Source organism: Dendropsophus ebraccatus, chromosome 8, assembly GCF_027789765.1.
Source record: "Dendropsophus ebraccatus isolate aDenEbr1 chromosome 8, aDenEbr1.pat, whole genome shotgun sequence".
NCBI classification, from domain to species: domain Eukaryota; kingdom Metazoa; phylum Chordata; class Amphibia; order Anura; family Hylidae; genus Dendropsophus; species Dendropsophus ebraccatus.
The window spans coordinates 93,264,806-93,292,696 of record NC_091461.1 but is presented as its reverse complement, the minus strand read 5'-3'; the positions used below and the strand labels follow the sequence as shown (position 1 = coordinate 93,292,696).

Sequence of the window (27,891 nt, the reverse complement as noted above, 5' to 3'; positions counted from 1 at the left end):
TTATGGCAATGGTGTAGCTTTGACTTCTTGGAGCACATATGGTGGAGGAGGTGGTAGATTTCCTGTTGAAATTGGTTCACCAAATCCTGGGATTGTCCCTGGGACTGTGCCTGGGACTGTAGAAGGATTCATGGAAACCACAACATCATTTTGGATCAAATACACCTAAAAACAGAGCAAAGAATGAGTACAGTAAAGCAATGAGTAATATGCAATAAACAATGAAAGGTTTGTTCTGGGTTTTGAATTTCTGTTTCGGTTTCAGTGTTGTGTTTGTCTATATTTTGGGGTGCGATGAAGATGATATGTGCGCAGATTCCAAATTGTGGATGTTTCCAGGCAACATCCTCTTCTAATACACCTTCCTTTTTTTGTGGATCTGCAAATACTGATGCCACACGGATAACGTACTGATGCCACACAGATAGATGACATACTAATGCCACACGGATGACATACTGATGCCACACGGATGACATACTAATGCCACACGGATGACATACTGATGCCACACGGATGACATACTGATGCCACACAGATGACATACTGATGGCACACAGATAGATGACATACTTATGCCACACGGATGACATACTGATGCCACACGGATGACATACTGATGCCACACAGATAGATGACATACTTATGCCACACGGATGACATACTGATGCCACACGGCTGACATACTGATGCCACACGGATGACATACTGATGCCACACGGATGACATACTGATGCCACACGGATGACATACTGATGCCACACGGATGACATACTAATGCCGCACGGATGAATTGCGGATAGTTTTTTGAGGCAAACACATCCATGATTTTGTGCTCTACAAACACAATACAGTTGTGTGAAGAAGGCCTAAGCAACCAGAAGGACTAATAAGAGATCTAAAGTGGTCCTGACCCTTGGCCCGAAGATTCAGCAGAAAACAATAAAATTTGGAGATGACTTCAGAGTACATTTATATTTATAGGAGCATATTTTTTATAGGATGATTCACAAATTACCTATTAAACCCTACTGATTATATGTGCTGTGTGTCTAATGGTTACAAATGTCATTAAATACGCACATATACATGGGGCTGCATCATTTCTTCTGATGGGGAACCCCAGTCAAAGCTCCAGATATTTCTTTATAAGAATTATACTTGAACCACATATAGAACTATGATTTTCTTCTTAGATCAGGATTGGGGGACTTTCATTACAAATCTTGTCATTAAAAGAGGCATACATGTTAAGGCTATGTTCACACTGTGTACGAATCCGTACGCAGGTTTTACGCTGCCGTACATGTGTGGCTGAAACTACGGGCGTGCGAAAAATCGACATGTAGCCGGATGTTTACGCACCGCGAACATACGCCCGCAGTACAGTTATGCTTCCCTAGCTTGTTTCGAAGCGATCTGAGGCAGGTCATTTACTTGGAAATCTTCGCCCAGCCCCGTAAACCACACAGAACCTTTTGGATCGAAAAATCAAGTTTAATTTGGCTGAAATAAGTACTTTGTATGGGACCGCATGGAAATCCACGGCCGTGAGTTTCAACATTTCCGTCCTCAAACAATGGTCTTGTTCAATTTTCACGGCGCCGTATACGATCCGGCCGTAAGCTCATACGTAGTGTGCACTGTGCGGGCGTATATCGTATACTTTCAAGCGAACGCATCAACCTCAAAACTATGTGCGTATATTCGCGGTTCGCACTACGGACGGATTCATACGCAGTGTGAACATAGCCTTAAAATGAGAACATAGTTTTGTCTTTGTACAGATCACTGGTCAGACCACATATGGAATACTGTGTACAGTTTTGGACACCTATATTTAAGAAAGACACAGCTGATCTGGAGAGGGTACAAAAGAGGGCAACCAAGGTAAACCAAGGGATTCTCCGGTTAAAATCTTTTTCTTTCAGATCAACTGGTTTCAGAAAGTTATATAGATTTGTAATTAACTTCTATTTAAAAAATCTCACGTTTTTCTATATTTATCAGCTGCTGTAGGTCCTGCAGGAAGTGGTATATTCTTTCCAGTCTGATACAGTGCTCTCTGCTGACATCTCTGTCTCAGACAGGAACTGTCTACAGAAGAAGAAATTTTCTATTGGCATTGCTACCCCTCTGGACAGTTCCTGTCTCGAACAGAGATTTCAGCAGAAAGCTGAAAAAACACCACTTCCTGTAGGACATACAGCAGCATATAAGTACTAGAAGACTGGATATTTTTAAGTAGAAGGAATTTACAAATCAATATAACCAGTAGATTTGAAAGAAAATAAATATTGCCAGAGTACAGAGTATCCCTTTAAGGGAATGGGTGAGTTACAGTACAAAGGCAGAAAAAAGACGTCTTAGGGGCGATCTGATCACAATGTACAAATATATGAATGGACAGTACAGAGATCTTTGTAGTGGTCTTTTTATTCCTAGGTCTGTAACCATGACAAGGGGGCATCCTCTACGTCTAGGAGGAGAAGATTTCCCCATCAGCACCAGCGCAGATTCTTTACTGTAAGGGCTATGAGACTATGGAACTCTCTGCCACATGATGTTGTCAAATAAGTGATCGCAGGGATTCAACCTAAGCACCCTCCCTGCAATCTCAAAATCGTCCCACGACTCCTTTGCGTTAAATAGAGCTGCGGGTACAGCACGTGACCTGCGGCTCTATTCATTCCTACAGAGCCGTCAGAAAGAGTTCTGTACTCGTCTCTTTCTGACAGCTTCATAGAAATAAATAGAGCCGCGGGTCATGTGCAGTATCAGCGGCTCTATTCAAAACAAAGGAGCCACGGGCCGATATATGGAATACCTCTTAAGGGTGCGTTCACACCTACAGGATCTGCAGCAGATCTGCAGCAGATTTGATGCTGTGTTCAGTTATTTAAATGAAATCTTCTGCAGAAAATCAGCTGCAGATCCTGTAGGTGTGAACGCACCATTAAAGCACATTGAGAAGGTTCCTGAGAAAATGGTCTCTACCAGTGACATGCATATAGGAATTATGAACATAGGCTGAGGACCCCTTTAACAAAACCAAATACTGCATCTTCAATAAGATTAATCTATAGGTACAGAAAGTTCTTTGAGTGTCTATCAGATAGCCACACATTTTATCCATTGTGCACCCTCCGTTCTTACCTGAGGACAGCTTGAGGAGACCTTTGATAAAGAACGACACCCAAAAATGGACAAGGAAAAGCACACGCAGAATAGGAAAAAATTTATAATAAGAAGAAAAGATAGCACTGCATATCCACCGCCCTGTAAATACAAAAGAAAAAGGAGTCATCATCAAAAAACAACTTAAAGGACTTGTTCTCAGTAGGGTGAACTGCAGTTGTGACTAGAGACTGAGGAAGTACCAACCCATGTACTCGGTCATCTTCAGTTGTTTTTTGATGGTCTCAGAGACTGTGACCATAAAACTTGTGCCCTCAGTTTCATACTGTGTTATCTGACTGGTATGGAGAATTGTTACTGCCGGTCCTATGCTTTAAATAACTCTGTAATCCGCCATGTGTCTGCCTCTTTACTGCGTCCTGTTTGGGTGAGCCCTTTACTTCAGTTAATTGGGTTAAGAACTAGAGGGAGATTTACCAAATCTTGAGCAAAGAATTTGCTTCTATATGTTTTAAAAAAATTAACTGCATTTCCCGTTTTTTCCTTTCTTTTCCTTTGGTTTTAGAAATCTGAAACGTTAAGACAATAATCATCTATCTATTGCCAGTTTAATTGCCATTGAATCCACCATCGTACATTTATGTGCCCATTATGGTAGTCCACCATATATTTCCAGCACAGAGCTTCTTAATTCTCATTTTCTTTGGAACCAAAGCTGGTAGTGTATAGCCCAGAGGGAACTAATTCCATATACGTGAAACTAATTTCCATTGGTGGAATTTCTCAATGCTTTCACCAGAAAATTTGTAAAAAAGGTTACATTTCTGTGCAACACTGTCATTGTTTTCACAATTCTTGCAAATTTTAGCATAAAACACTAAACATTTTGAGCAAGTAAGTGAAGGCTCGAAAAACTGTGACAATTTTAAACCAAAGCCTACACAGACCAGTAATAAATCCACGCCCCCCCAAATGTCTTAAAGGAAGATCCAGCACTTCTCTGGCTCCTCAGAAGACCTTTTGAATAAACGTCTATCATGGACTCACTTCAGAAAATTCATTGTTTTCCTAAATGGTGTAGTCAGTGTTAGAGGTGATCAAAACTTACTATGTTTTTTTGGCATCTTCTGTAATTATATTCATTATGGTAGTATCCTCCTCCTGAATTAAAATAATTGCAATAGATGGTTCCCAGATCAATGATATTCAGGATTACAGCAATAATACTGGTTATGCAACTGATGATGTTTAAGGAGAGGGATCCTTTAACCTGTGTAAACAAAGGACAGTCAGCAGCAGGTGAGGACCAGGACCAGGTCCTCATGGATATTGATGACTACAGAGCACACACACATAATAGGGAAGAAAATACAATACTTCTCTGTGCTTGGTGTCCTCTATATTAATAGGTAGTGATGAGCGAACTTGCCAAACGTTCTGGGTTCGGCTGAAGCCTAATACTCTGTACTTGTAGCTGAAGAAGTTGCATGCAGCCCTAAAGCAGCAAGGAAAATATTGATACAGCCTTTGGCCAGGGACTTTTCCAGGACTTCATAGGGCTGCATCCAACTTTTCCAACCACAGGGAGTTAATTGTCATTTGGCAAGTTTGCTCATTGCTATCAAGGGTTATGAGGATATCAGAGGAACAGCTGTGAAACATTGTTCTGTTAATCATCTGTTAGTAGCTTATGCTTCCCTCAATTATGGCAGGACAATCCTAGAGATGGAGTGCATTTAACCCCTTAGTGACTGTCAATACCCATTTTTACAGCAGCTTGGGAATCACTAAATATAGAGGGGACTCAGGAGCTGGTTCGGTGATGGCTGTATATTAAAGCCGACACTCACCTGCAACTACCAAGATTGAACTTTAGTGTGATTCTTGCCAGTTTAACCCTCCCTGTGCAGCCATGAATAGTGACATGTAGCAGCATGTAGAGGGTGATTCATCAAGTACTGTCAAAGTCCCAGTTGGCGCCCCTGGATCAGATTGTCAATTATCAGTTATCAGTCAGTTATCATGGCAGCCAGAGCTCTTCTGAAGGCTCCTTGCCTGCCATATAGGCTTCACTATTGCCACAGGCAGGCTATACTAGAAGATCATCCATTTGACAGTTCACTGCCATACAATAGTATAGATTGCCCAAGTTTTTTTTAGCCATAAAACAGCATTTTACTGTTAAAATTCTGTTAACAATTGGCATAATGTGCTCCATTATTTATTTTCAGCAAATTGTGCATAAAAATACTGTCAAAATACAAAAACAACTGTAAATGTAATACATCACACTGATCAAGTAACATTGGCAACACACAATCCTTATGCGGTCACTCACCAAGCAGAGGTTGGGTTTAGGATGAGCCGCAATGGTCAGAGATCCTCCAATGATGTACTGTAAAAATACAAATACTAATTAGAATCACACAATAGAGGTATAAATCATATATATTTCCATCTCCTTGGACTGCATTTTTTTTTTACAGCAACAAAAGAACCTTACCTCATGCACATGGCTGTAGTACAATTCTGCATTGTATAGATCTGTAACATGGTTCCAATAGACTACTATAGGCTATACTGTTTTCAGTGTGCCTCTGACTAAAGCACTACCAGATTATCATTTTTTTTTTTTTGGGGGGGGGGGGGGGCATATAAATTACACTCACCATTACACTATGCCTGCAGTGTCATCTGTTTCATCCCAGCTCTACTGCATCCATACATTTCATTACTGTATCTGGGTCCTGTGACCTTTTGATCAGCCACCAGATTTCAAACTACATCTACTAGAGCCAGTACCATCTCTTTCTGCTGGGAGGAAAGTGTAGTCTTCCCTCATCTTTATATACTTTTAAATAATATAAGAGACCGTAAGTTTACAGACAGAGAGACTGAACTGTCATCAAATCCATTATAACTGTGTGACAGGAGCACTGTAATCGAACAGTACATGCAGTTTCATCAAACAGGAGGCTCTGTTGGCTAAGATGGTGACCCTAGTGAGAGGACAGAGGAACATGGAATTTTGAGGAGGGGGGTCACTATGAGATCACATGACCAAATTGAAGAAAAGGATGCCAGGAATTTTCAGATAGAATGGCATGACTAAATGACTGATATTGGCTGTCTAGCTACATAATGAATAAAAATAATTTAAAAAAATCAGATCACATCAGGTATATTTTTTCAACTGTTCTGCTTTATCAGGAGCATAAAAATGGGGGGGAGGGGGGGGGCATTACCAGATCCATTACTCCATGGACATTAACTCTATCCAATACACTTTAATAAGATCCGTGTTAGGCTTCCATCATGGTGTCCAGTATTTTACTGGACAAAATAGAGCACCATGTTATTTTTCCCCTGTATAATTGAATCTGCCATGGAGGCACCTCGTGGAACCACCAATGCAAATGTGAACAAAGCCTACAGGTGTTAAACGACAGGGATATTTATTATTCTATATCCAGTATGACTAGACCTCTCAGCTAAACTTATGGCCCTATTACACAAATCGATTATCGGCCGTATTCAGCTGATAACGGCCGCCATGGACGATAATTGCCTCGTGTAATAGAAAACAACGATCAGCCGACATGCACGATGTTGAACATGCATGAACATGTTGAAAAAGCAACGATGAGGATAGTAGCGATATGCTGCCGTTACTCCATGTAATAGGAGTGGCGCCAGCAGACCGCCGCTGTCTCCTATGGGCTGCCCGGACGTTCTAGCGATCACCCAGGCAGTCCCCTCGCATCACCCCGTGCCGACACCCCCCCCGGCTCTTACCCGCTTGTTGCCGACACGTGTAATAGGGGCTTTAGGTAGCTTTAGTGGTGTCCATATCAGATATACTGTATGTAATTCTAGTCATGAACTCAATAAATGAACACATTGATCTAACACATCACAGTGTAGAAATAGTAATGGTACTTACAAAAATTGGCCCCCAAAAAGGAATACCGCTGAATAATGTTGTGGCAAGTGCTGTGAAACAGAGACCGATTCCCAAGGCAATCTCCAAGATGGCTGAAAAAATTATAACAATCTAAAAAAAAAATTTTAAAAAAGCAAAAACGTTAAAATTTACTACATTTTAGTTTGACATCACATATTTTCACATAGGCCACATGTGATTCTCAGGTCCCTTACTTATGGCATGTCATAGCATTATTACACCTTGGCTCTAGGGAAGGAGTGGATCAGTTTACACTGTTTTTGGAGAGATAATCCACCACTTTTAGTTGGCCAACAGCTATTACAATAAATCCCTTCATACATTTGAAAGTTCAGCTCAACCAAATGTTCATGTGTTCAGTGGAAAGAGGAGCGATAAGCCGCTGCAACACTTCTCTGGTGGAGGACCCCAATGACTCCAGGTACTTCATTTACATATAGATAACCAACAAACAAAGCTTAATGTAAATCCGTACTGAGCTCCCACCTGAGCGCTCTACCCCTCCCCAAACCACCGGTACCATTATGTAGCTTTAACAAATCTATGGCTAGTGCCGGGGTCTGTCTTCCTCCCGATGCCAGCATTCTGGTAAAAAAGATCTTTTATTCTGGCGGTGGAGGGCTACAAAGGCAGGGCTACAAAAGCATCAGTGCCCTAGACCTGCAGCAACTCTCTCTTTTTCAGCCCTTCTTTTTCGCTATGCTTCTGGGGCGGCAAGGGAGAAGAGACTATACATTTTCTTTTAAAAGCCTATTACTATGGCATACATAGTATCGGCATGTGTAGAAGGGATATTGAATGACCTACATCATGCTGTCAGCAACTTTATGTTTATTTAGCTTTTATTATGCAGTGTTATGTTCACACTACGTAAGCTAAATAGTAATCACGGCTGTTGTTGCACATTTGCAACAACGGCCGTGATTGCTACATAGCTTACGTAGTGCTGCCTTCTATGTTCATCTCGGCCGGAGTGTATACACATAGGGGGACATTTATGAAGTCCGGCGTTTTTTACGCTGGGCTTACAAATATCCCCGCAGCTCTGGAGCTCAGGGGATTCATGTAGAGGCGCACTGCCTCTACATAAATCCCGATCGCACGAAGCCCCTCTGTGCGAAAATATTGAAACCTACACCAGCTCAGAGCAGGTGTAGGTTTCACTAGCATTTTTCCACTGGAAAAATGATAAATGCGGCGCACGCAGAGGCCGCACCCTTCTGCGTGCTGCCGCACCCCCCTCTCCACTCCCTCTCCGCCCCACTGGCGAAGGTGGCGTTGATGGGGCAGATTTGAACAAAAAAATTGCAAAAATACCCTTTGCGAATATTTTTCCGCCCATCTGCCCCATCTGCGCCAAAAAAAGGCATTTACGCCTTTTCATACATGTCCCCCATAGTATAAACTCTGTCCGGGATCCCTAGCGGCACCACAAGAAACTGACATGTCAAACCCATTTTGACCCAGTCAGTTCACACAATGGAGCGTGCAGCTCCGGCCGCGCACTCCATTGTGTACAGGGGCGAATTCAGCGGCAGTAAAGATCATCTGGCCAGTACTGCAGTACTGGCCAGTATGATCTTCTCAGACACCGGCCGCTCCATGGGAACATAGCCTAAGGCTGGGTCACGGAACGGCCGGTGTTAGAGAAGATCATCCCGGCCTGCAGTATTGGGTAGATGATCTTTACTGCCGCTGAATTCGGATGCGGGCGCGTCCGTGTGCATCCACATTAGAATTCCCCATTGCTCACAATGGAGCGTGCGGCCGGAGCCATTGTGTGAACTGACATGTCAGTTTCTCGTGGCACTGCTAGGGATCCTGGCCGGAGTGTATACTATGTGTATACACTGCAGCCGGGATTCCCTCAGGGGCAGCACTACGTAAGTACCGTAGTAATCACGGCCGTGATCACTACGGTACTTACTTAGTGTGAACATAGCCCAACAGTGTATGAACATAGTCTGACAGTTTTATTATTGCTACTTACCCCCAAGGCTCTTGGTCTGCTTTTCAGGAATGTTTGGTAAAAAGGAGATGATGGATCTGTGTTCGGTGCCACTACTCTGGCCACACTCCATTGTGGTGCTGCAGTGGGGAAAGCCCACACCTGTCCTGAAGGAGTGGCACTATACGTAGGGAGTTGTGGAGGAACATTTTGCAGGAAGGGAGGAACTTGTGTATTCCAGTTAGTTACAGATGTGGGAGCTTGGTTCTGTACAGTCTCATATACACGAGCTGAATCCTCTTTGTTCGTTTCAGACATTTCAGATGCTGACACTAAAGGTAAAAATTAAAAGTGATTTAAGTAAAACACCAACTGTACAGCCAGTAAATGGAGCCAGACTACTGTTTGTGATTCTGAAGAGCACTTTTTATTTTTATTTTGCACTACTCTATATGTAATTAAATTGCTGCCTGGCTTCTGTACCAGTACTTTAAGTGTACCCCTGCTTTCTTTTTTTGGTCTGTGAAGCGTTACCAGTGATGTATGTATGTTTTTTATACCCCCCTTTAATCTATTTGTACAATAAAGATCATAAGGGGCGTAACTAGGATTTATGGGGCCCCATGGCAAAAAACAGTATGGGTCCTATGAATCCTAGTGCCCCCCCTTCCTCCGTCAGCCATTAAGTTCTATTATGATCTACATTGCTAATTCTTAAACCAGGAGTATCCATTCATCCATTTAAATTTACTATCAACCAGTCTGCGAAAACTACCACGAGGTTCCGCGGGCAACAACCTGTTCTGCGCAAGCGCCCAACAAGGATTCCATTTAACAAACGCTGGAGAGCGCTGAAACCCCTTTGACAGCCAGGAGACAGAACGCTGCAGACGCGGGGACAGCCAAAGCCGAATCTGACTCTGCCCAAGCAACTCCTGCAGCATCGGAAGGGTGAGAGGTGTTGATACACTAAACTCTTTTCATGCACATAAGTAACGTTGTATGCAACAACTTATGCAATTACAAGCAAACTATTAAACATAAAGTGGATTGCATACCTCTCAATACGCTATTCAATACATAGCACAAAGCATTACAGGTGCTATTTAAGACGCTACTAAGCGTTACAAAATGAACTTCTGCAACCCGTGTTAAAACCCTCACATTATCATCCTATTCAAGCACGCATGCAACCTAGCGCTTATAGCGCAGTAATGACTGATTAAATTACAGTTTATGCATCTCTAACACAGAGAAACAATTTTACACATAACGCAGTCAATCTACTAGCGATTATTCAGTAACGGCTTTGGATGAATGAGATAAACTCTAATATTTTGTTTTAAGATCTTGTTTTAATTCTTTTTTACTACACTATTTTTTATCATCCTTTAATATCATCGACTTACATATAGATTTTTTCTGCTTTATTGTTGCAACATAACAATTTTTCACAACATTTTTTATCATTTTGTGTTTTCACCCATTTTTAATTTTCCTGTTTTATATTTTTTACTTTGTCTGTGTATTCTCATATCGTTTTTTCATCAACTTTGTTTCATTTTATGTATATTTGTTATAGTTCTCTGGTACCAGAACAAGCCTTTTAAAATTTATGTTGTGCCAATATATCTTTTATATTCTTAATAAATAGAATTTATAATATATCCACCTGATTTTACCTATATCTACATTATATCCACCTGTTTTATACCTATATCTACTATAAATTTTCTATATCTATTAGATCATATGCATATATCTTCTAACTAACCTGTCTAGAGGACCTTAGCTCGTTTTTTTCTTCTTTTCATTGCAAAACTTTAACAACTTGTGCCACATTTACTATGAGTCTTAGTCATTTTTACATAATATTCGGATGTAACGTGAAAAGGGGCCTAGGCTTGGTGTGACCATGTGAAAAGGGGATGTGGCTTATGATGCAATGTCTTGCGTCAAAGACGTGCCAAAACTCTGGCTCATAATCCTGGCGTGGTTTAAGCCAAACAGCCTGAGCCACTGTGATACATCTTTACACTAGTTAGACAGTATTAGTAGTACTATTTGCTTTTCAGCAAACTACTGGACAAAAACAAAATCATGTCAACAGAATGTACAGCTCACTGCACAGAAAATAAGCTCTCACTTAACTTTTTAGATGGGTCAGAACATGGTGATTACAGATGAGTGAACTGAACTTCACAAACCAAGATTCATTCTGAACTTTGCTAAAAGTTCGGTTCATTACTGAACCCAATTTTTGTGCAAAGTTAGTAAAAATGTTGGCCACACAATTTAACACACATAAAAAACAAAAAAGATGCTTACCCGTCTGTGCTGTGATAAGTAAATATACACAAAAGAAGCTGGCGAGGGACAAAGCAATCGGAATACACAGGGATAGTGTCTATGCAAAGCTACCATACAGAATACTGTTTGCAACTGTTTAATCCCCTAAAATAATATAATTTGGTAAATAGTAGGTGGTCTATCCAAACTCCTATAGCCAACAATGGTACTCCTGCTATACAGGTCAGTATTGAAAATTCTTGCCAATAGAAGTAATCACTAACTAATCTTATGACATATGCAGTGGGTCTAAGTTGTTATATGGGATGTCCGGGCTGTAGAAGAATTTTCCTGCTGACATCACACAGGGCCTGAACTTTTTGGAAGCGCTATAGCAGCTAGTGAAGTGTGCGCCGCCATTTGAGGCACATCCCACACAGGGAAAATTTACAGATTTGTTCTGCAGTAGAAAAAGAACACCCACTAAGCATTATAATAGCAGAAAAGCCTCATACAACCCAGACATCCCGTTGAACAACTAAGACCTAAGGCATATGTCGTATGGTTAGCTAGCGGTTACTTCTATTGGAAATAATTTTCAATACTGACCTGTATAGCAGGGGTACTCTTGCTGGCTACAGGAGAGAGGATATACCATCTATTGTTTACCAAATTATATTATTTTAGGGGATTAAGCAGTTGCATACAGTTAGTTTCCTGTAAGCTAGCTTTGCATACATGTTATCCCTGTGTATTGCTTTCTCCCCTGCCAGCTTTTTTTGTGTATATTAACTTATCACAGCATGTTTTTGGTCCAATGCTGATGTTTTTAGTTTCCAAATGATGCATGATGCTGTTTTAAATGCAGTTGGTTAAAGGTTCAGTTAGGACGAACCCAACCTTCACTTTAAGGTTCGGCAGACCTGCCGAACCAAATTCTGAAAAGTTCGATCATCTCTAATGGTGATAGAAAGTAAATTTGAAAAAATAATAATAATTTTTTTGTACTTAGTAAAGTAAATGGGGGAGATTTATCAAAGGGTGTAAAATTTAGACTGGTGCAAACTACCCACAGCAACCAATCACAGCTCAGCTTTAGGCAGTGCTAAAAGGAAAGCTGAGCTGTGATTGGTTGCTGTAGGCAGTTTGCACCAGTCTAAATTTTACACCCTTTGATAAATCTCCCCCAATGACTTTATATATATAAATGAAATTGAGTGGATGGCCATCATTAAATGGCAAATGATGGTCATTATTTCAAAACAACATCCTTTGTTTTAAAATAACAGCAATTATTTGCCATTAAATGGAGGCCATCCACTCAATTTCAACAATGTGTTAACATAGTCTTTCTGTGTTTTCAATCTACTCCTGGTTTTGGTTGCAAAATACTGACCAAAATACTGAGCGAAAATACTGTGTGAGAACATAGCCTTAAAGTGTACCTGTCATTTAAATAAAATTTTTCAGAAATCAATAAATATACAATAGTACAAGTGATTTTAAGAAACTCTGTAATAAGTTTTATTAAAGAAAAGAGTTTCCTTCTGTATGCAAAAAGCTGTTTTTCTACCTCCTCCACTCACTACAGAAGAAGCAAGATTTCTGTGACCATTATGCTGCATGGAGGGGGAAGGGGTCGAGGGGGTGAGTAAGCACAGCGATATAAAAAGACTTCTCTGCAAAATACATCATCCTACAATCTTTTCTCACCAAGCTCCAAGATAACCACTGACCTTTCGGACCTCTGAATCCAATTTTATGTGCCTAGATAGTCCCCAAACTGTACAGCTGCTTCTCTGCTCTCTATGCTCACTCATCCCACTTGACCCCTTCCCCCTCCATAGGTTATAATGCACTCAGCAAACTCGTCTTAACTTTTCTGCTCTGTAATGTAGACAGTTTTGCCTTATAATGCACAGATAAGAGGTGATGGGGGAGAGGCTAGGAAACAGAAAAGGTTTTTTTTTTTTTGCCTAATAAAACCTATTACAGAGTTTCTTAAAATCACTTGTACTATTGATTTCTGCAAAAAAAATAAAAAAAAATAAATAAATGACAGTTTCACTTTAACCTCTTAAGGACCCATGATGTACCAGCACGTCATGGATCACTGTCACTTAAGGACCCATGACGTACCGGTACGTTGGCCCTTTAAACGGGCGCCGCAGCCGGCCGGGTCCCGATCGGGGGAGATAGCCTGCTATAATACATAGCAGGCCATCTCTCCCTGTCGGCATGGAGGGTTGTTAACCCCCCCATTCCGACGATCGCCGCTATTGGCTGATAAGCCCATAGCGGCGATCGGAACCTTTCCGGGCCATCGGTGGCCCGATGACCCGGAAAAAAATGGCGGTCGGTGCTGTCCGAGGACGCCACCGACCGCCATTACTGTAAAAAGTAATGGTGGTCACGGTACCACCGTCCCGATCGCCGTTCACGGCGATCAAAGTCCCCACAAGTAATAAATACCTGCTCCGGACCCCTCAGCTAGGTAGCTGAGGGGTCCAGAGCAGGTATTTGTACATTACTCACCTGTCCCGGGGTCCTGATTGGCGTCTTCCGGGTTCCCGGCGTCCTCTTCATCTTGTCGGGACTTCGGCTTCTTCCGTGAGTCCCGATCGGCTTTTTCCGGCTCCAGCGTCGTCTTTTTTCGTATTTTTCCGGCTCCAGCGTCGTCTATTTTCGGATCTTGCGCTCTGCTGCCCCCTAGCGGCTGATAAGTGTAATACACGTATCAGCCACTACAGGGATGTTCAGAATGTAGTAAAAAAAAAAAAAAATTTCCCAATTTTTTTTTCTTCTATTTTCCGCACCATATCGCCGCTGAGTGTTGATCAGCATCGCACGAAAGTGCGCTGCTAATCAGCAACTCCTCCTTTTTGGCGTAGGGTGGTTTTTTTTTATATCCTACTGCCACGGTCTGCTGATAAGTGCCGAACATAAGTGCGGCATTTATCAGCAACACCATTTTTGGCGTAGGTTTTTTTTGTATACTTACTGTAAAAAACACGTAAAAAAACACTACATTACACCACACTACATTGAATAAAGTTTTACACTACACCACTACATACCCCATATACCAATCCCCATATAAAGATGGCCCCCAGGGTGTTTTCGGTATCGGACGCATACGTTATTATTGCCTCCGACACCGAAACAGCCAGTGAGGATGAATGGGGGGTCCTTTGTTCCTCCATTCATCCTCATCCTCCTCATCATCCAGTGACGTGTCTGGGAGTAGCGTAGCGTACGCTGCCCCCCAGACACGTCTTTTCTGCCAGTACCGTCCCAATAAGAGATGACGGTATGGCGTGAAATTCTACAAACTCTGTGAGAGTACCTCAGGGTACACTTACAGATTTAGGGTACGTACACACTGCGGAATGGCGAAGGATAACCCTTCGTGCATTCCGCAGCTGGCACCCGCCGGCGGACTGATGCAGGGGCGCGTCTCCGCCCGTGTCATAGACTCTATCCTATGCATGGGCGGATTCTATCATCCGTCATTCCATCAACACGTTGGACGCAGAGCGGAATCCGCCCGTGCATAGAATGGAGTCTACGACACGGACGGAGACGTGCGCCTGCATCAGTCCGCCGGCGGGTGCCAACTGCGGAATGCACAAAGGGTTATCCTTCGCGATTCCGCAGTGTGCACGTACCCTTAGAGTGTATGAAGGAAGGGACACTCGAATCCAGCCCCCGGATGCCCCCTCCCCCCCCCCATCCTCGGAGTTAGTGGGAAGATCGTCCGGGAACTGATCTTCCCACTGCTGGATAAAGGTCACCACCTGTACGGGGATAACTTTTATACCAGCACCCCCTCTTCCGGTCCCTCGCTGCCTGAGCTACTGTAGCTTGCGGCACGATCCGAACATATCAGAAGTAGTAATAGAGCCCTAATATTTAGCAGCCATGGAGCGGACCCAGCACTTCTGGATATGAAGGACCCCGTATCGCACCAGGACAACATTTTCCAGGTGACGTCCCCCACACTGGAGAAAGGGAGACCGCAGAAGAAGTGCAGAGTGTGGCGTAACAGGGGGATCAGGAAGGACACCATTTTCCAGTGTGACACCTGTCCTGATCACCCCGGCCTCTGCATACTGGATCGCTCCAAGGCGCACCACACGTCACTGGGGTTCTACATTATCTAAATTCTGTCCCTTATTCCTATTTCAGGGGTCACGTTGATCCAGGGATTATTCTGATCGCCATTATGGAGTCGGGAAGGAATTTTTCCCCTGTGATGAGGCTACTGTCGTCTGCCTCACGAGGGGTTTTTGCCTTCCTCTGGATCAACACAGGTTGAATTTGATGGACACCTGTCATTTCCAACCTTATAAACTAATAATTGGCCTAATACTCCCAAATAAATTAGAATTGTCCCTTTTCCCCAGCTAAATAGGTATGGCCGCCATTCCCATTAGAGGATGCCATGAAGCAATTACAAAGCCTCTGTGCGGCCAGGACAGTAGAAACCCCCCACAAGTGACCCCATTCTGGAAACTACACCCCATAAGGAATCTAACAAGTGGGGCAGCGGGTATATGGCCCCCTGGTGACGGCCACATTTGGGACGTGAAAATGAAAAAAATGGTATTTTTTATTTTCAAGGCACATGTTTTACACATGTGCCCATCACTAGTGGGGTCCATATGCTCACTGCACCCCTTGTTAGATTCCTTATGGGGTGTAGTTTCCAGAATTGGGTCACTTGTGGGGGGTTTCTACTGTTCTGGCAGCACAGGAGCTTTGTAATTGCGACATGGCCTCCATCCCCCATTCCAGCCTCTAAATGGCGCTCTGTCCTTTTGGTGACTTGCCCTGTGCCCATATGGCAAATTATGTCCACATGTGGGGTATTTTCGTACTCAGGGGAAACTACCCTACACGTTTTGTGTTCATTTTCTTTTTTAACCCCTTGTGGAAATGGAAAAAAATCAAGGCTAGACCAACATTTAGTGTAATTTTTTTTTAATTTTTACTCTAAATCATTGATCTTGTCTTGATTTTTTTCATTTTCACAAGGGGTTAAAAGATTAAAAAAAACACAATGTGTAGAGCAATTTCCCCTGAGTACGGAAATACCCCACATGTGGACATAAAGCGCCATGCGGGTGCAGGGTAAGCCTCCAAAGGGAAGGTGCGCCATTTGGTTTTTGAAGGCTGGATTTGGATGGAATGGATTTCGAGGGGCCATGTTGCATTCAAAAGGCCCCTGTGTTGCCAAGACAGTTAAACCCCCCACAAGTGACCCTATTATGGAAACTACACCCCTCAAGGAATGTAACAAGGGGTGTAGTCAGCATATGGACCCCACTGGTGACGGGCACAAATGTGGAACAATGTGGCGTGAAAATGAAATATTAAATTTTTTACACTATAATGTTGGTCTAGCCTTGAATTTATCATTTTCACAAGGGGTTAAAAGAGAAAAAAAAACACAAAATGTGTAGAGCAATTTCCCCCGAGTCCGTAAATACCCACATGTGGACATAAAGCGCCATGTGGGTGCAGGGCAAGCCTCTGAAGGGAAGGAGCGCCATTTGGATTTTAGAGGTTGGATTTGGCTAGAATGGATGATGAACGCCATGTCGCATTTACAGAGCCCTTGTGCTGCCAAAACACTGTAAACCCCCCACAAGTGACCCCATTCTGGAAACTACACCCCTCAAGGAATCTAACAAGGGGTGCAGTGAGGATATGGACCCCTGGATGACGGGCACATTTGTGCCATGAAAGTGAAAAAATGAAAATTTTCACTTTTACGTCACATTTTTCCACATTTGTGCCCGTCACCAGTGGGGTCCATATGCTCACTGCACCCCTTGTTAGATTCCTTGAGGGGTGTAGTTTCCAGAATGGGGTCACTTGTGGGGGGTTTCCAGTGTCTTGGCAGCACGAGGGCTCTGTAAATGCGACATGGCCCTTGAAATCCATTCCAGTGAAATCCAGCTTCCAAAAGCCAATTGGCGCTCCTTCCCTTTGGAGGCTCGTCCTGCGCCCGCTTGGCACTTTATGTCCACATGTGGGGTATTTCCGTACTCGGGAGAAACTGCGCTACATGTTTTGTGTTTTTTTTTTCCTTTTATCCCTTTGTGAAAATGAAAAATTGAAGGCTAGAACAACATTTTAGTGTAAAAAATACTTTAGTCTTTTTTCAAGCCATATTGTTTGGAAAATCTGTGAAGCACCTGTCGGGTCCAGATGCTCACCGCACCCCTTGTTACATTCCTTGAGGGGTGTAGTTTTCTAAATGGTGTCCCTTTAGGAGTGTTTTTTAGGTTTTGGCACCCCAGAGCCTCTGCCAACCTGAAGTGGTACAGTCAAAAATGACCAAAAATAACGGAGCCATTGAAATTCACTAGGCGCTCCCTTATATCTGAGGCTTGTGGTTGCGTCAAATAGCGCAATAGGGCCACATATGGGGTATTTCTATAAACTGCAGAAACGGGGCAATCAATATTGGGGTGCATTTCTCTGGTAATAGGTTTATAATTATGAAAAATATTGGATTACAATAAAATCTCTGCACAGAAAATTAAAATTTTCAAATTTCTTACACACTTAGCTTTTATTTCTGTGACTCCCCTAAAGGGTTAAAAAACTTTCTGGATGTGCTTTTGCAGAGTTTAGGGGGTGCAGTTTCTGAAATGGGGTGCTTCGTGGGGCTTTCTAACACACAGTCCCCTCAAATACACTTTAAGGCTGGATTCACACGCTGTAACTGTGCGGCTGTATTTTTTATGCGGCTGTAAATGTGCGGGTGAAACTCCGGCCGTGGGAAAAAATAGACATGCGGCTCAAAACATACGGTCATTTACTTGGAAATCTGGTTCAACTAAAAATAACAAATAAAATGTTAAGAAAGTGATGGAAACACCTCTGGATGCATCTGGGAAAGCAGGGAACACAGTTTACATGAATCGCTATTACCGGGGTTTGCGATCCTCTGCACTATAGCCGATGTCTCTCATGGTTAATATATTGAATTAATAAAACACATTTTCTGTCTAATAAAGTCCCTTTTATTGTTCAATAATTAAATGTAAACGATTCCATCATTTTGCAATTAAATATACTGTTAAAATAAATATATATATAAATAAATGTATATTTATATATATATTTATTTTTTGACAGTATATTTAATTGCACAATGATGGATTCGTTAGAATTAAATTATTGAACAAAGAAACTGTATTTATTTAAACGAAAATGTGTTTTATTCATGAAATATTAATTAGTACAGAAAGCTCTATTAGCCGGTAATTCATATGCCGGCAATAGAGCATTCTGTACTAATCATCACTTTACTTTAATGAAAACATCAAATGTTTCTTCTAATTATGTTATGACAATAACATTATTAGAAGAAACATTTAGAATTATATGTGCGCTCAGCTGATTGGCTGTTCGGCTGAGCGCACATATAATGAGCCGGTCCGCAGCACAGTGACTTCATTGTGCTGCGGACCAGCGAAGAGGACACATCGGGGTGAGTATAGAGCTCTCCCCACCCCCTCCCCGGCACTGCACCCCTCCCAGCAAGGAAGGGGGGGTCAGTTAACCCCTTCCTTGCTGGGATGGGTGCAGTCTGACATCAGTCTGGCCCCCAGGGGGTTAAGGGGGATGCAATACATCCTCCCTTAACCCCTTGGGGGCCAGACTGTAAGCAGCGATCTGTAAAGATGCTGCATACTGTAAGGTGGACAACACCGCTCACAATGATGGGTGTTGTGCTCCTGTTTGTGTGTTTTTTGTGTGTTTCTCCCTTTTTGTTTTTCAGATATCGGTATCCTGTGGATTACGTCGGATTCCGTGGACTACGTCGATGACCAGCGGTTGTTCTTTGAATTTTTTAAATAAAATGGTCAATGAGGGGTGTGGGGGTGTTTTTATTTGAATAAAAAAATTTGTAAACTTGTGTCTTGTCTTTATTTCTTTACTTTTTAGACTTAGTAGTGGAAGCCGTCTAATAGACGGAATCCATTACTAAGTTGGGGCCTAGTGTTAGCCGGTATAAAATGGCTAACACTAACCCCCCATTATTACCCCAGTACCCAATGCCACCAGGGGTACTGGGAAGAGCCGGGTGCCAGTGGTCCCGGAGCGTCAATATTGGCGCTCCTGGACCGGGCGGCAGCAGGCTGGTAAGATTTAGGCTGGGGAGGGCCTAAACCAATGGCTATTCCCACCCTGGTGTTACCAGGCTGCTGTCGTTTGGTTTTTAACCCGGCTGGTTATAAAAATAGGGGGGACCCTATGCAAATTTTTTTTTAAATAAATAAATAATTAAAAAAAAACGCATAGGGTCCCCCCTATTTTTATAACCAGCCGGGTTAAAAACCAAACGACAGCAGCCTGGTAACACCAGGGTGGGAAGAGCCATTGGTTTAGGCCCTCCCCAGCCTAAATCTTACCAGCCTGCTGCCGCCCGGTCCAGGAGCGCCAATTTTGACGCTCCGGGACCACTGGCACCCGGCTCTTCCCAGTACCCCTGGTGGCATTGGGTACTGGGGTAATAATGGGGGGTTAGTGTTAGCCATTTTATACCGGCTAACACTAGGCCCCAACTTAGTAATGGATTCCGTCTATTAGACGGCTTCCACTACTAAGTCTATAAAGTAAAGAAATAAAGACAAGACACAAGTTTACAAATTTTTTTATTCAAATAAAAACACCCCCACACCCCTCATTGACCATTTTATTTAAAAAATTCAAAGAACAACCGCTGGTCATCGACGTAGTCCACGGAATCCGACGTAATCCACAGGATACCGATATCTGAAAAACAAAAAGGGAGAAACACACAAAAAACACACAAACAGGAGCACAACACCCATCATTGTGAGCGGTGTTGTGCACCTTACAGTATGCAGCATCTTTACAGATCGCTGCTTACAGTCTGGCCCCCAAGGGGTTAAGGGAGGATGTATTGCATCCCCCTTAACCCCCTGGGGGCCAGACTGATGTCAGACTGCACCCATCCCAGCAAGGAAGGGGTTAACTGACCCCCCCTTCCTTGCTGGGAGGGGTGCAGTGCCGGGGAGGGGGTGGGGAGAGCTCTATACTCACCCCGATGTGTCCTCTTCGCTGGTCCGCAGCACAATGAAGTCACTGTGCTGCGGACCGGCTCATTATATGTGCGCTCAGCCGATCAGCCAATCAGCTGAGCGCACATATAATTCTAAATGTTTCTTCTAATAATGTTATTGTCATAACATAATTAGAAGAAACATTTGATGTTTTCATTAAAGTAAAGTGATGATTAGTACAGAATGCTCTATTGCCGGCATATGAATTACCGGCTTATAGAGCTTCCTGTACTAATTAATATTTAATGAATAAAACACATTTTCTTGGAAATAAATTCAGTTTCGTTTGTCAATAATTTAATTCTAACGAATCCATCATTGTGCAATTAAATATACTGTCAAAAAATAAATATATAGATAAATATACATTTATTTATATATCTATTTTTTTTAACAGTATATTTAATTGCAAAATGATGGATTCGTTAGAAATAAATTATTGATCAACGAAAGTGTCTTGATTACAAATAAAATGTCTTTGATTAATTTAATATAGTAACTATTAGAGGCATCGGCATTCGGCATCATTGCCGGCTATTTTTGAAGTACTCCGTACGGACCGCCTGTCAATCCTCGGCCGCATGTCCAGCCGCAAATAATGGTCTTGTTCATTTTTTACGGGTCCGTTTACGATAGGGCCGTAGATTCATACATAGTGTGCACTGTGCAGCCGCATATCCTATACTTCCCAGCATACACACGAACCACCAAAAATACCGCCGCACAATTACAGCCGCAAATACAGCCGCACTCTTACAACGTGTGAATCGAGGGTTGCAAACCTGAACAGTTCCCTAAAAATATCTGATTTTGAAATTTTACTGAAAATTTGGAAATTTGCTGCTAATGTTTTAAGATTCCTATTGTCTAAAAAAAATGAAATATAGTTTAATAAATGCCGCCAACATAAAGTAGACATGTTGCTAATGCTATTTAATATATAATTTATGTGGTATAACCATTTTCTGTATAAGCAGAAAAGTTTTAAAGTTGGAAAAATGCATTTTTTCACAATTTTTCACGCTATTTTGGGTTTTTTCATAAAGATTCGTTATAAGTATCGACTCCAATTTACAAGAAATGTGAAGTACAATATGTCACGAGAAAACAATCTCAGAATCAGCCGGATAGGTAAAAGCATCCCGAAGTTATTAATGAATAAAGTGACACTGGTCAAATTCATAAAATTTGCTCCGGTCCTTAAGGCCATTTCAGGCCCGGTCCTTAAGGGGTTAAATTCAGCAGTGGGTTAATAGTTTGAGAATTTTCTAAGAGATGGTATGCTGGAGTATCTCAATAAAAATGAAAGCATAACTGTATATCAGCATGGGTGTATAGCTCAAGACTGTTGTGTACAGTATATTGATTTTTCAAAAACATTTCATACTGTGCCACATAAAAGGTTGGTATACAAAGAGGATGCTTAAGGAAAAAGTGTTCGTACAATATATTACTATGTTAACTTGTACAGTCAGACAGTTCAGGATCTACTCAAGGGCTGTTAGGTTATATTGTCTGTTGTTAAGATACAAATTAAAAATTCCCCCATGTGATTAGAAAAAGGAATAAAAATAAATAAATATTGTAAAAAAAAACAAAAAACTCACAAACACAATTTTTCACATTACTAATAGTTTATTAAATATTAATTGCAAAAAATAAAATAATATAGACATATTTAGAACCTCGTACAGATAACACGCTATACAAGTTATAACATACAATTTATATAATTAGTAGACAAGAGAGAAAATTAAAATAAAACTTATAGAAATGTAAAAGGATCCAAACACACATATGTAAAAGATCCATACTTACATAAAGGAAAGAAAATCACAAGGCTTATGAATGCATGTCAAACCTGTATACATATGAAGAATGAGAAACAATGGGTCCATGGAGGGAGGGTGAAATATATATATATTCTGTATACCATTAGAATGTGAGTCTCAGTATTGCTGAGCAGTCTACTTAGTGGTCGATGACCTAGGACAAAAGCAACTAAACTAGATCTTCTTGTGTCATCACTATGTACAGTACTGTACATTCCATTGCGTAGGACAAGCTGGGTGTTCAGAGCCATGAACAATCACATTGCATAAACATATTCTTTTCTTAAAGCAAGTGTACCACTTAACTGGGTAGATCAAGTGTTACTGATATCAAGTGTTATTGAAGATAATAAACAACACTTACCCAGCTCCTGCGCTGCCAGCATCTTACCGTACTGTCCCACTATGCGGCCACATAATGCCCTTATTACGCCCCTGCAAGGTACTAGTGCCCTCACAAGGTTAAACAGGATTAGAAAAAGCACAGCTACTTCTTGGCAAAAACAGCACCACTCCTGCCTTCAAGTTGTGTTTGATATTGCAATTCAGCTCCATTAACTTCAATAGCTGAAAAAACACTTTTGCTAGCAGCCTACAGTGTCTTCTTCAGCTGGTCTTCCTGAGATCAATGATCATTTTACCACGGTGGTCTTCTAGGCATTGCTCCCACCTAGCCAGAATCTTTCTTCACACTGATGAGGGGCAACACCCCGAAACAGCTGTCTGTGGATGGATAGCTGGCTTTGGTATTTCCCCTGTCATATCCTTAGACACGTAAATTGAGTTGGATGTTGACTGAAAGGGCCACTTGGTATGGTGGTTTTGGTGGTCTTCTCTTGGCTAAGTCCTTTCCCAGGAGGAATATCTGGCTAGTCTTGTGTTTTGAGAGGCTTAAATGAGGCTCCACAGATTTTCTTCTGCATATTATCTCAGGAGGACAATATTATTAGAGTGCAGGTATAGACACAGCATCGTACATAGCCTTGAATAGAACGAGTTGTTGCTATTTAACTGTCCAGGAACCTAGCATGGGAATGCTTGAAATTACCAAAGTAAGGATGCAAAGTTGGTGTATTCCTGGGTGCACGCTAGTCACAGAGATGTAGTCTGTGAGTCATACAGAGACAGATGCAGGTGCTGGTAATATGTAGAGATGAGCATGAAGAATACAGATGGCTATCAAAGTTGGATGCAGCCCCATGGAGTTTAGGAAAACACGGATACAGCCTATGGACCCATTCACATCAATATGTAGCAAAATCTGCAGTGTGGCAGACTCGCTTAATGTTAAAGCGACTCTGTACCCGCAGTCTGTCCCCCCAAACCACTTGTACCTTCAGATAGCTGCTTTTAATCCAAGATCTTTCCTGGGGTCCGTTTGTCAGGGGATGCAGTTATTGTCATAAAAATAACTTTTAATCCAGCAGCGCTGTGTCTAACGGCTGGGGCTTACATTTGTATATGCATTAGGTTAGCACACCCTCTCTGTCCTTCCTTTCCACCCTCCTCAGCATTTACTGCTGTTTGAGCTTTGCACAGGTGTATTAACGATCCAGCCCATGTTCATTATACAAACAGGTGGGGAATAGGAAGCAATCTGCCTGCAGCATTCCTAATGATGAGGAGGGTGGGGAGGAAGGACATAGAGGTGGTGCCAGCCTAATGCATATACAAATGTAAGCCCCGGCCGTTAGACACAGTGCTGCTGGATTAAAAGTTATTTTTACGACAATAACTGCATCCCCTGCTGAACGGACCCCAGGACAGATCTTGGATTAAAAGCAGCTATCCAAAGGTACAAGTGGTTTGGAGGGTTCCGATTGTGGGTAAAGAGTCGCTTTAATGTATCCAAAATTGTGTAAAGATGGCACAAAAGGAATAGTGCAGGACAGAAATGACAGAGCAAAATCACATGACAAGAGAAACAGTAAAGTGTCACTGTTAATTAAAAAGATTTTTGACTTGTCATATAGATGTCAGGAGAAGGAGACAGGTTTGCTAAATAAATGTATTTGTTACTCAGCCACAAGTAGCTGAGATGGGAGTACCCATTGAACTGATGTCCCTGGGAGCTTCATTATCAAGCTATGGTGATCTCTAAGAACCCACTACTGTTAGCAAACCATGCATGGTTTTAGGATAACATGTAAGCTATGTGTGCCACAAAATGGTGAGTGTCCAGAAAGCGTCCAGAAAGACATTCGTCATTTTACAGTTGAGGGAACATAGCACAGTTTTATGTAGAAACCCCACTGCAGTTCTTCTCTCATCCACATGACACATACTGTAAATTGGTCAGCATGTGTATCTATGCTATGGATATGCCACTGAGGCCGCTCACGGTGGATTTGGCCATCAATCTAAGATGCATGGGATTCTTCCGACTGCAAACCGATGACACCCCTCTGTTTCAGTAGAGAGAAGCTGCAGTGAGATAGCCTTGTGGCTTATCTCCCCATAGAGAGCACAGGAATGCTCGGCTGTGCTTAACATTCCTGTGTATGGGGGGGGGGGGACAAACAGCAAAAAGGAGACATAACAGATGGCCAGATAATTGTTCGACCATCAGTTATTGAAAGTGTATTGCCCATTTTAAAGTTTAAATCCACTTAAAACTTAAAGTGTCACTGTCGTTTTAACTTGTAAAATCTAGATAAACAGTAGATGTGATATAAAGCAAGTTTGCAATTTACATTCATTATATATTTATTTTTAGTTATCATGGAAAACACGGCACTTTCTGTGTTCTGGCTCTTTTTTTTCCAAAGGGTACAAACACACACACCGTATATGCAGCAGATACACAGCAAACATGCAGCAGATACGCAGCAGATCTGCAGCAGATTTGATGGTGCAGATTTGATGCTGTGTTCAGTTATTTAGATCTAATCTGCTGCGTATCTGCTGCGTATCTGCTGCGTATCGCAGCAGTAAATACGCTGCGTATACGGTGTGTGTGTTTGTACCCAAAGGGCAACATGTATCAAGAGGCGGTTTGTGTATTTTCGGCGGAAAGTGCCGATTTGCGTATTTTATTTGCAAATGGCCGTTTTGCTAATAAAATATTTGCAAATCGTCACTTTCCGTCGCGTACGCGCGCGCGGGGGGGGGGGGGGGGTAGGGCGCGGGACGCCCTACAAACGCGAGACGCATTTTTTAAACTGGAAGATACACAGAAAACCTACTCCACCTTTCAGGTGGCGTAGGTTTTCGGCTGTGCGCATATGTTTAGTCTCTTCTTTTCAACCAACATAAGACTAAAAAGCTTCAGGAGACTGGACCTGGATATAAGTATAGCTTTGGTTTATAGCATGATAACAAAAAAAAATTCATGAATGTATATTATAAACTTGCTTTATATCACATCTACTGTTGATTTAGATTTTGAAAGTTATAATGACAGTGTCAGGAACCGGACAGCAGGACAATACAAGACAGTGAGCCCTGACGCTGAACCCTGCCCACTGTCCCTACCTGCTTGCCGCAATCCGCCCTAAGATGGCGGCGGGCAACTTGGCGGCGGTCCCTGTACTGGCTTGGTGAGACACAATGACAAAACAGACAGACAAAACACAATAAAGAATGGTCGACAGTACGGGTCACAACAATCGGGCAGCGCAGTACAAAAACACAATCTAAAAAGAAAGGTCAATAAACAGGCAATATGGTCAGGGGCAGGCAGCAAGCAGGGATAGTCAGAATACAAGGCAAAAATAGTCAGAATAAACACAGAGCTAAACAGAGGCAGAAGCCGGCTGAGACAAGCTCAATATCCGGCAGTGAGAGGCAGGCTGGCACACACTGTATAGGAGACCAGAGGTCCAGTGCAGAAGCTGATTGGACCAGACCCCTGATCTCCTCAGAACACCTGGGGCAAGAGCAACCTGACTGGCAGGGAGAACAGTCTATCAGACAAGCTAACCAGCATCAGAGTTAACTCCGGAGTAGCCAGCGGGTGTGGCTGTACAAACCCAGAGGAAATAGGCCAGTGTTCAGACAAGGTTCAGGACACTGCACAAACATACAAAAACACTGAATATCAGTGCCATCTCAGCTGCGCAGCACGAGCCAAGGGGCGCACGGAGTTCATCCCAGGCACATTCATGACAGACAGATACACTTTAACAAATCCAGTAATATCTGACCCAAATGCAAATATTCTATATACCTATATTACTCTCACAGGGTGCATATTCCCATACGTTCTGTAAGAGCTGCTTCTGTTGTTGTGCTGAATGGAATTGTGGTAAAAATAGTAGTCAATTTTTTTTTTAAGGGAAAATATTGTAGGTGACTACTGTGTGTCTTGTCATATCCAGCTGGGCAATACAAGAAATAAATCGCCCCCACCCAACCACACACATACACATATAGGCTATGTTCACACAACATTTTTTTCAGCCCTGTTTGAGGCTGGGTTCACACTATGTATATTTCAGTCAGTATTGTGGTCCTCATATTGCAACCAAAACCAGGAGTGGATTAAAAACACAGAAAGGCTCTGTTCACACAATGTTGAAATTGAGTGGATGGCCGCCATTTAATGGCAAATATTTGCTGTTATATTGAAATAATGGCCGTTATTTACTGTTATATGGCGGCCATCCACTCAATTTCACCATTGTGTGAACAGATCCTTTCTGTGTTTTCAATCCACTCCTGGTTTTGGTTGCAATATGAGGACCACAATACTGACTGAAATATACGTAGTGTGAACGCAGCCTCAAATTACGTCCATCATTTTGAGTGTAAAATAACGGATGTCATTTAGTGCAATGATTCTAGTTTGGGGTTACTAATTGCCCTTTGGGTGTGGCTTAATTAAAAAGTCCATTGAATTTAATAGTAAAAACGGAGAAAGAACTGTGAGAAAAGAAAAACTGTGGGCAGTTTGCAAAAGACGTCCGAAATTAATGATCATGATTATTTTGACGTCCGCGGTAAAAATGTCCGTTATTCAGTACGTTGTGTGCATTGGACGTCCGCCTTTCCATTGACCTCAATGCATTGCCATTGCAGTCAGATAAATTGCCGCAAAAACTGACTTTTTAATGTCAAAATCGGGCGCCTTTTCTTGAATTTTGACATTGTGTGAACATAGCCATACTCACACACACAACATAAATTCTTGGGAACCGTATCACATAAAAAGGTAAAAGCATCTAACATACAAACCATAGGTATGGCAATGTACTCACACGGCTCTGTACTGTATCTGTGCAGTAATCCTGACGACTGATTTTCTATACCTCCGTACTAAACATTTACCTGTGTTCTTGTATTGTCACTTTTCCAGCTTAGTCAGTCCCGCGTATGACGGAAAACTCAGGGTGTTGTGTCGCACTGCTGATCTTAGACACAGTGTAACCTGTGAAGATCTGCTAAGGTATTCATTTACATAAATTAACTTTTTTCTGTTTTCTTTATCATCTACTTCCCTGACATATTCATACTCAAGTATTGATTATATAACTAGCTCAAACCAGCTGTTGTGGTGGAGGGTTGACTGGAGAATAGTAGCCCGCTGAAGAAGGATTGAACTGCAAAGAGAAAACAGTCACCACAGTCAGGGGCGGATTTACTTTACCATAGGCCCTGGGCTGTTCACCAAGC

The 27,891-nt window shown here is 42.2% G+C and overlaps 1 protein-coding gene across 1 annotated transcript; it reads right to left on the bottom strand.

The window, feature by feature from the left end:
* Positions 1 to 27,891, bottom strand: LOC138800080 (membrane-spanning 4-domains subfamily A member 4A-like). Its single transcript, XM_069981887.1, has 7 exons — positions 27,547 to 27,891; positions 9,093 to 9,382; positions 7,082 to 7,192; positions 5,477 to 5,533; positions 4,247 to 4,408; positions 3,157 to 3,279; positions 1 to 165 (listed from the first exon to the last, which is right to left on the bottom strand). The coding sequence occupies exons 2-7, from the start codon at positions 9,366 to 9,368 to the stop codon at positions 1 to 3; spliced, it is 894 nt and encodes a 297-aa protein (XP_069837988.1). The 5' UTR covers positions 9,369 to 9,382; positions 27,547 to 27,891.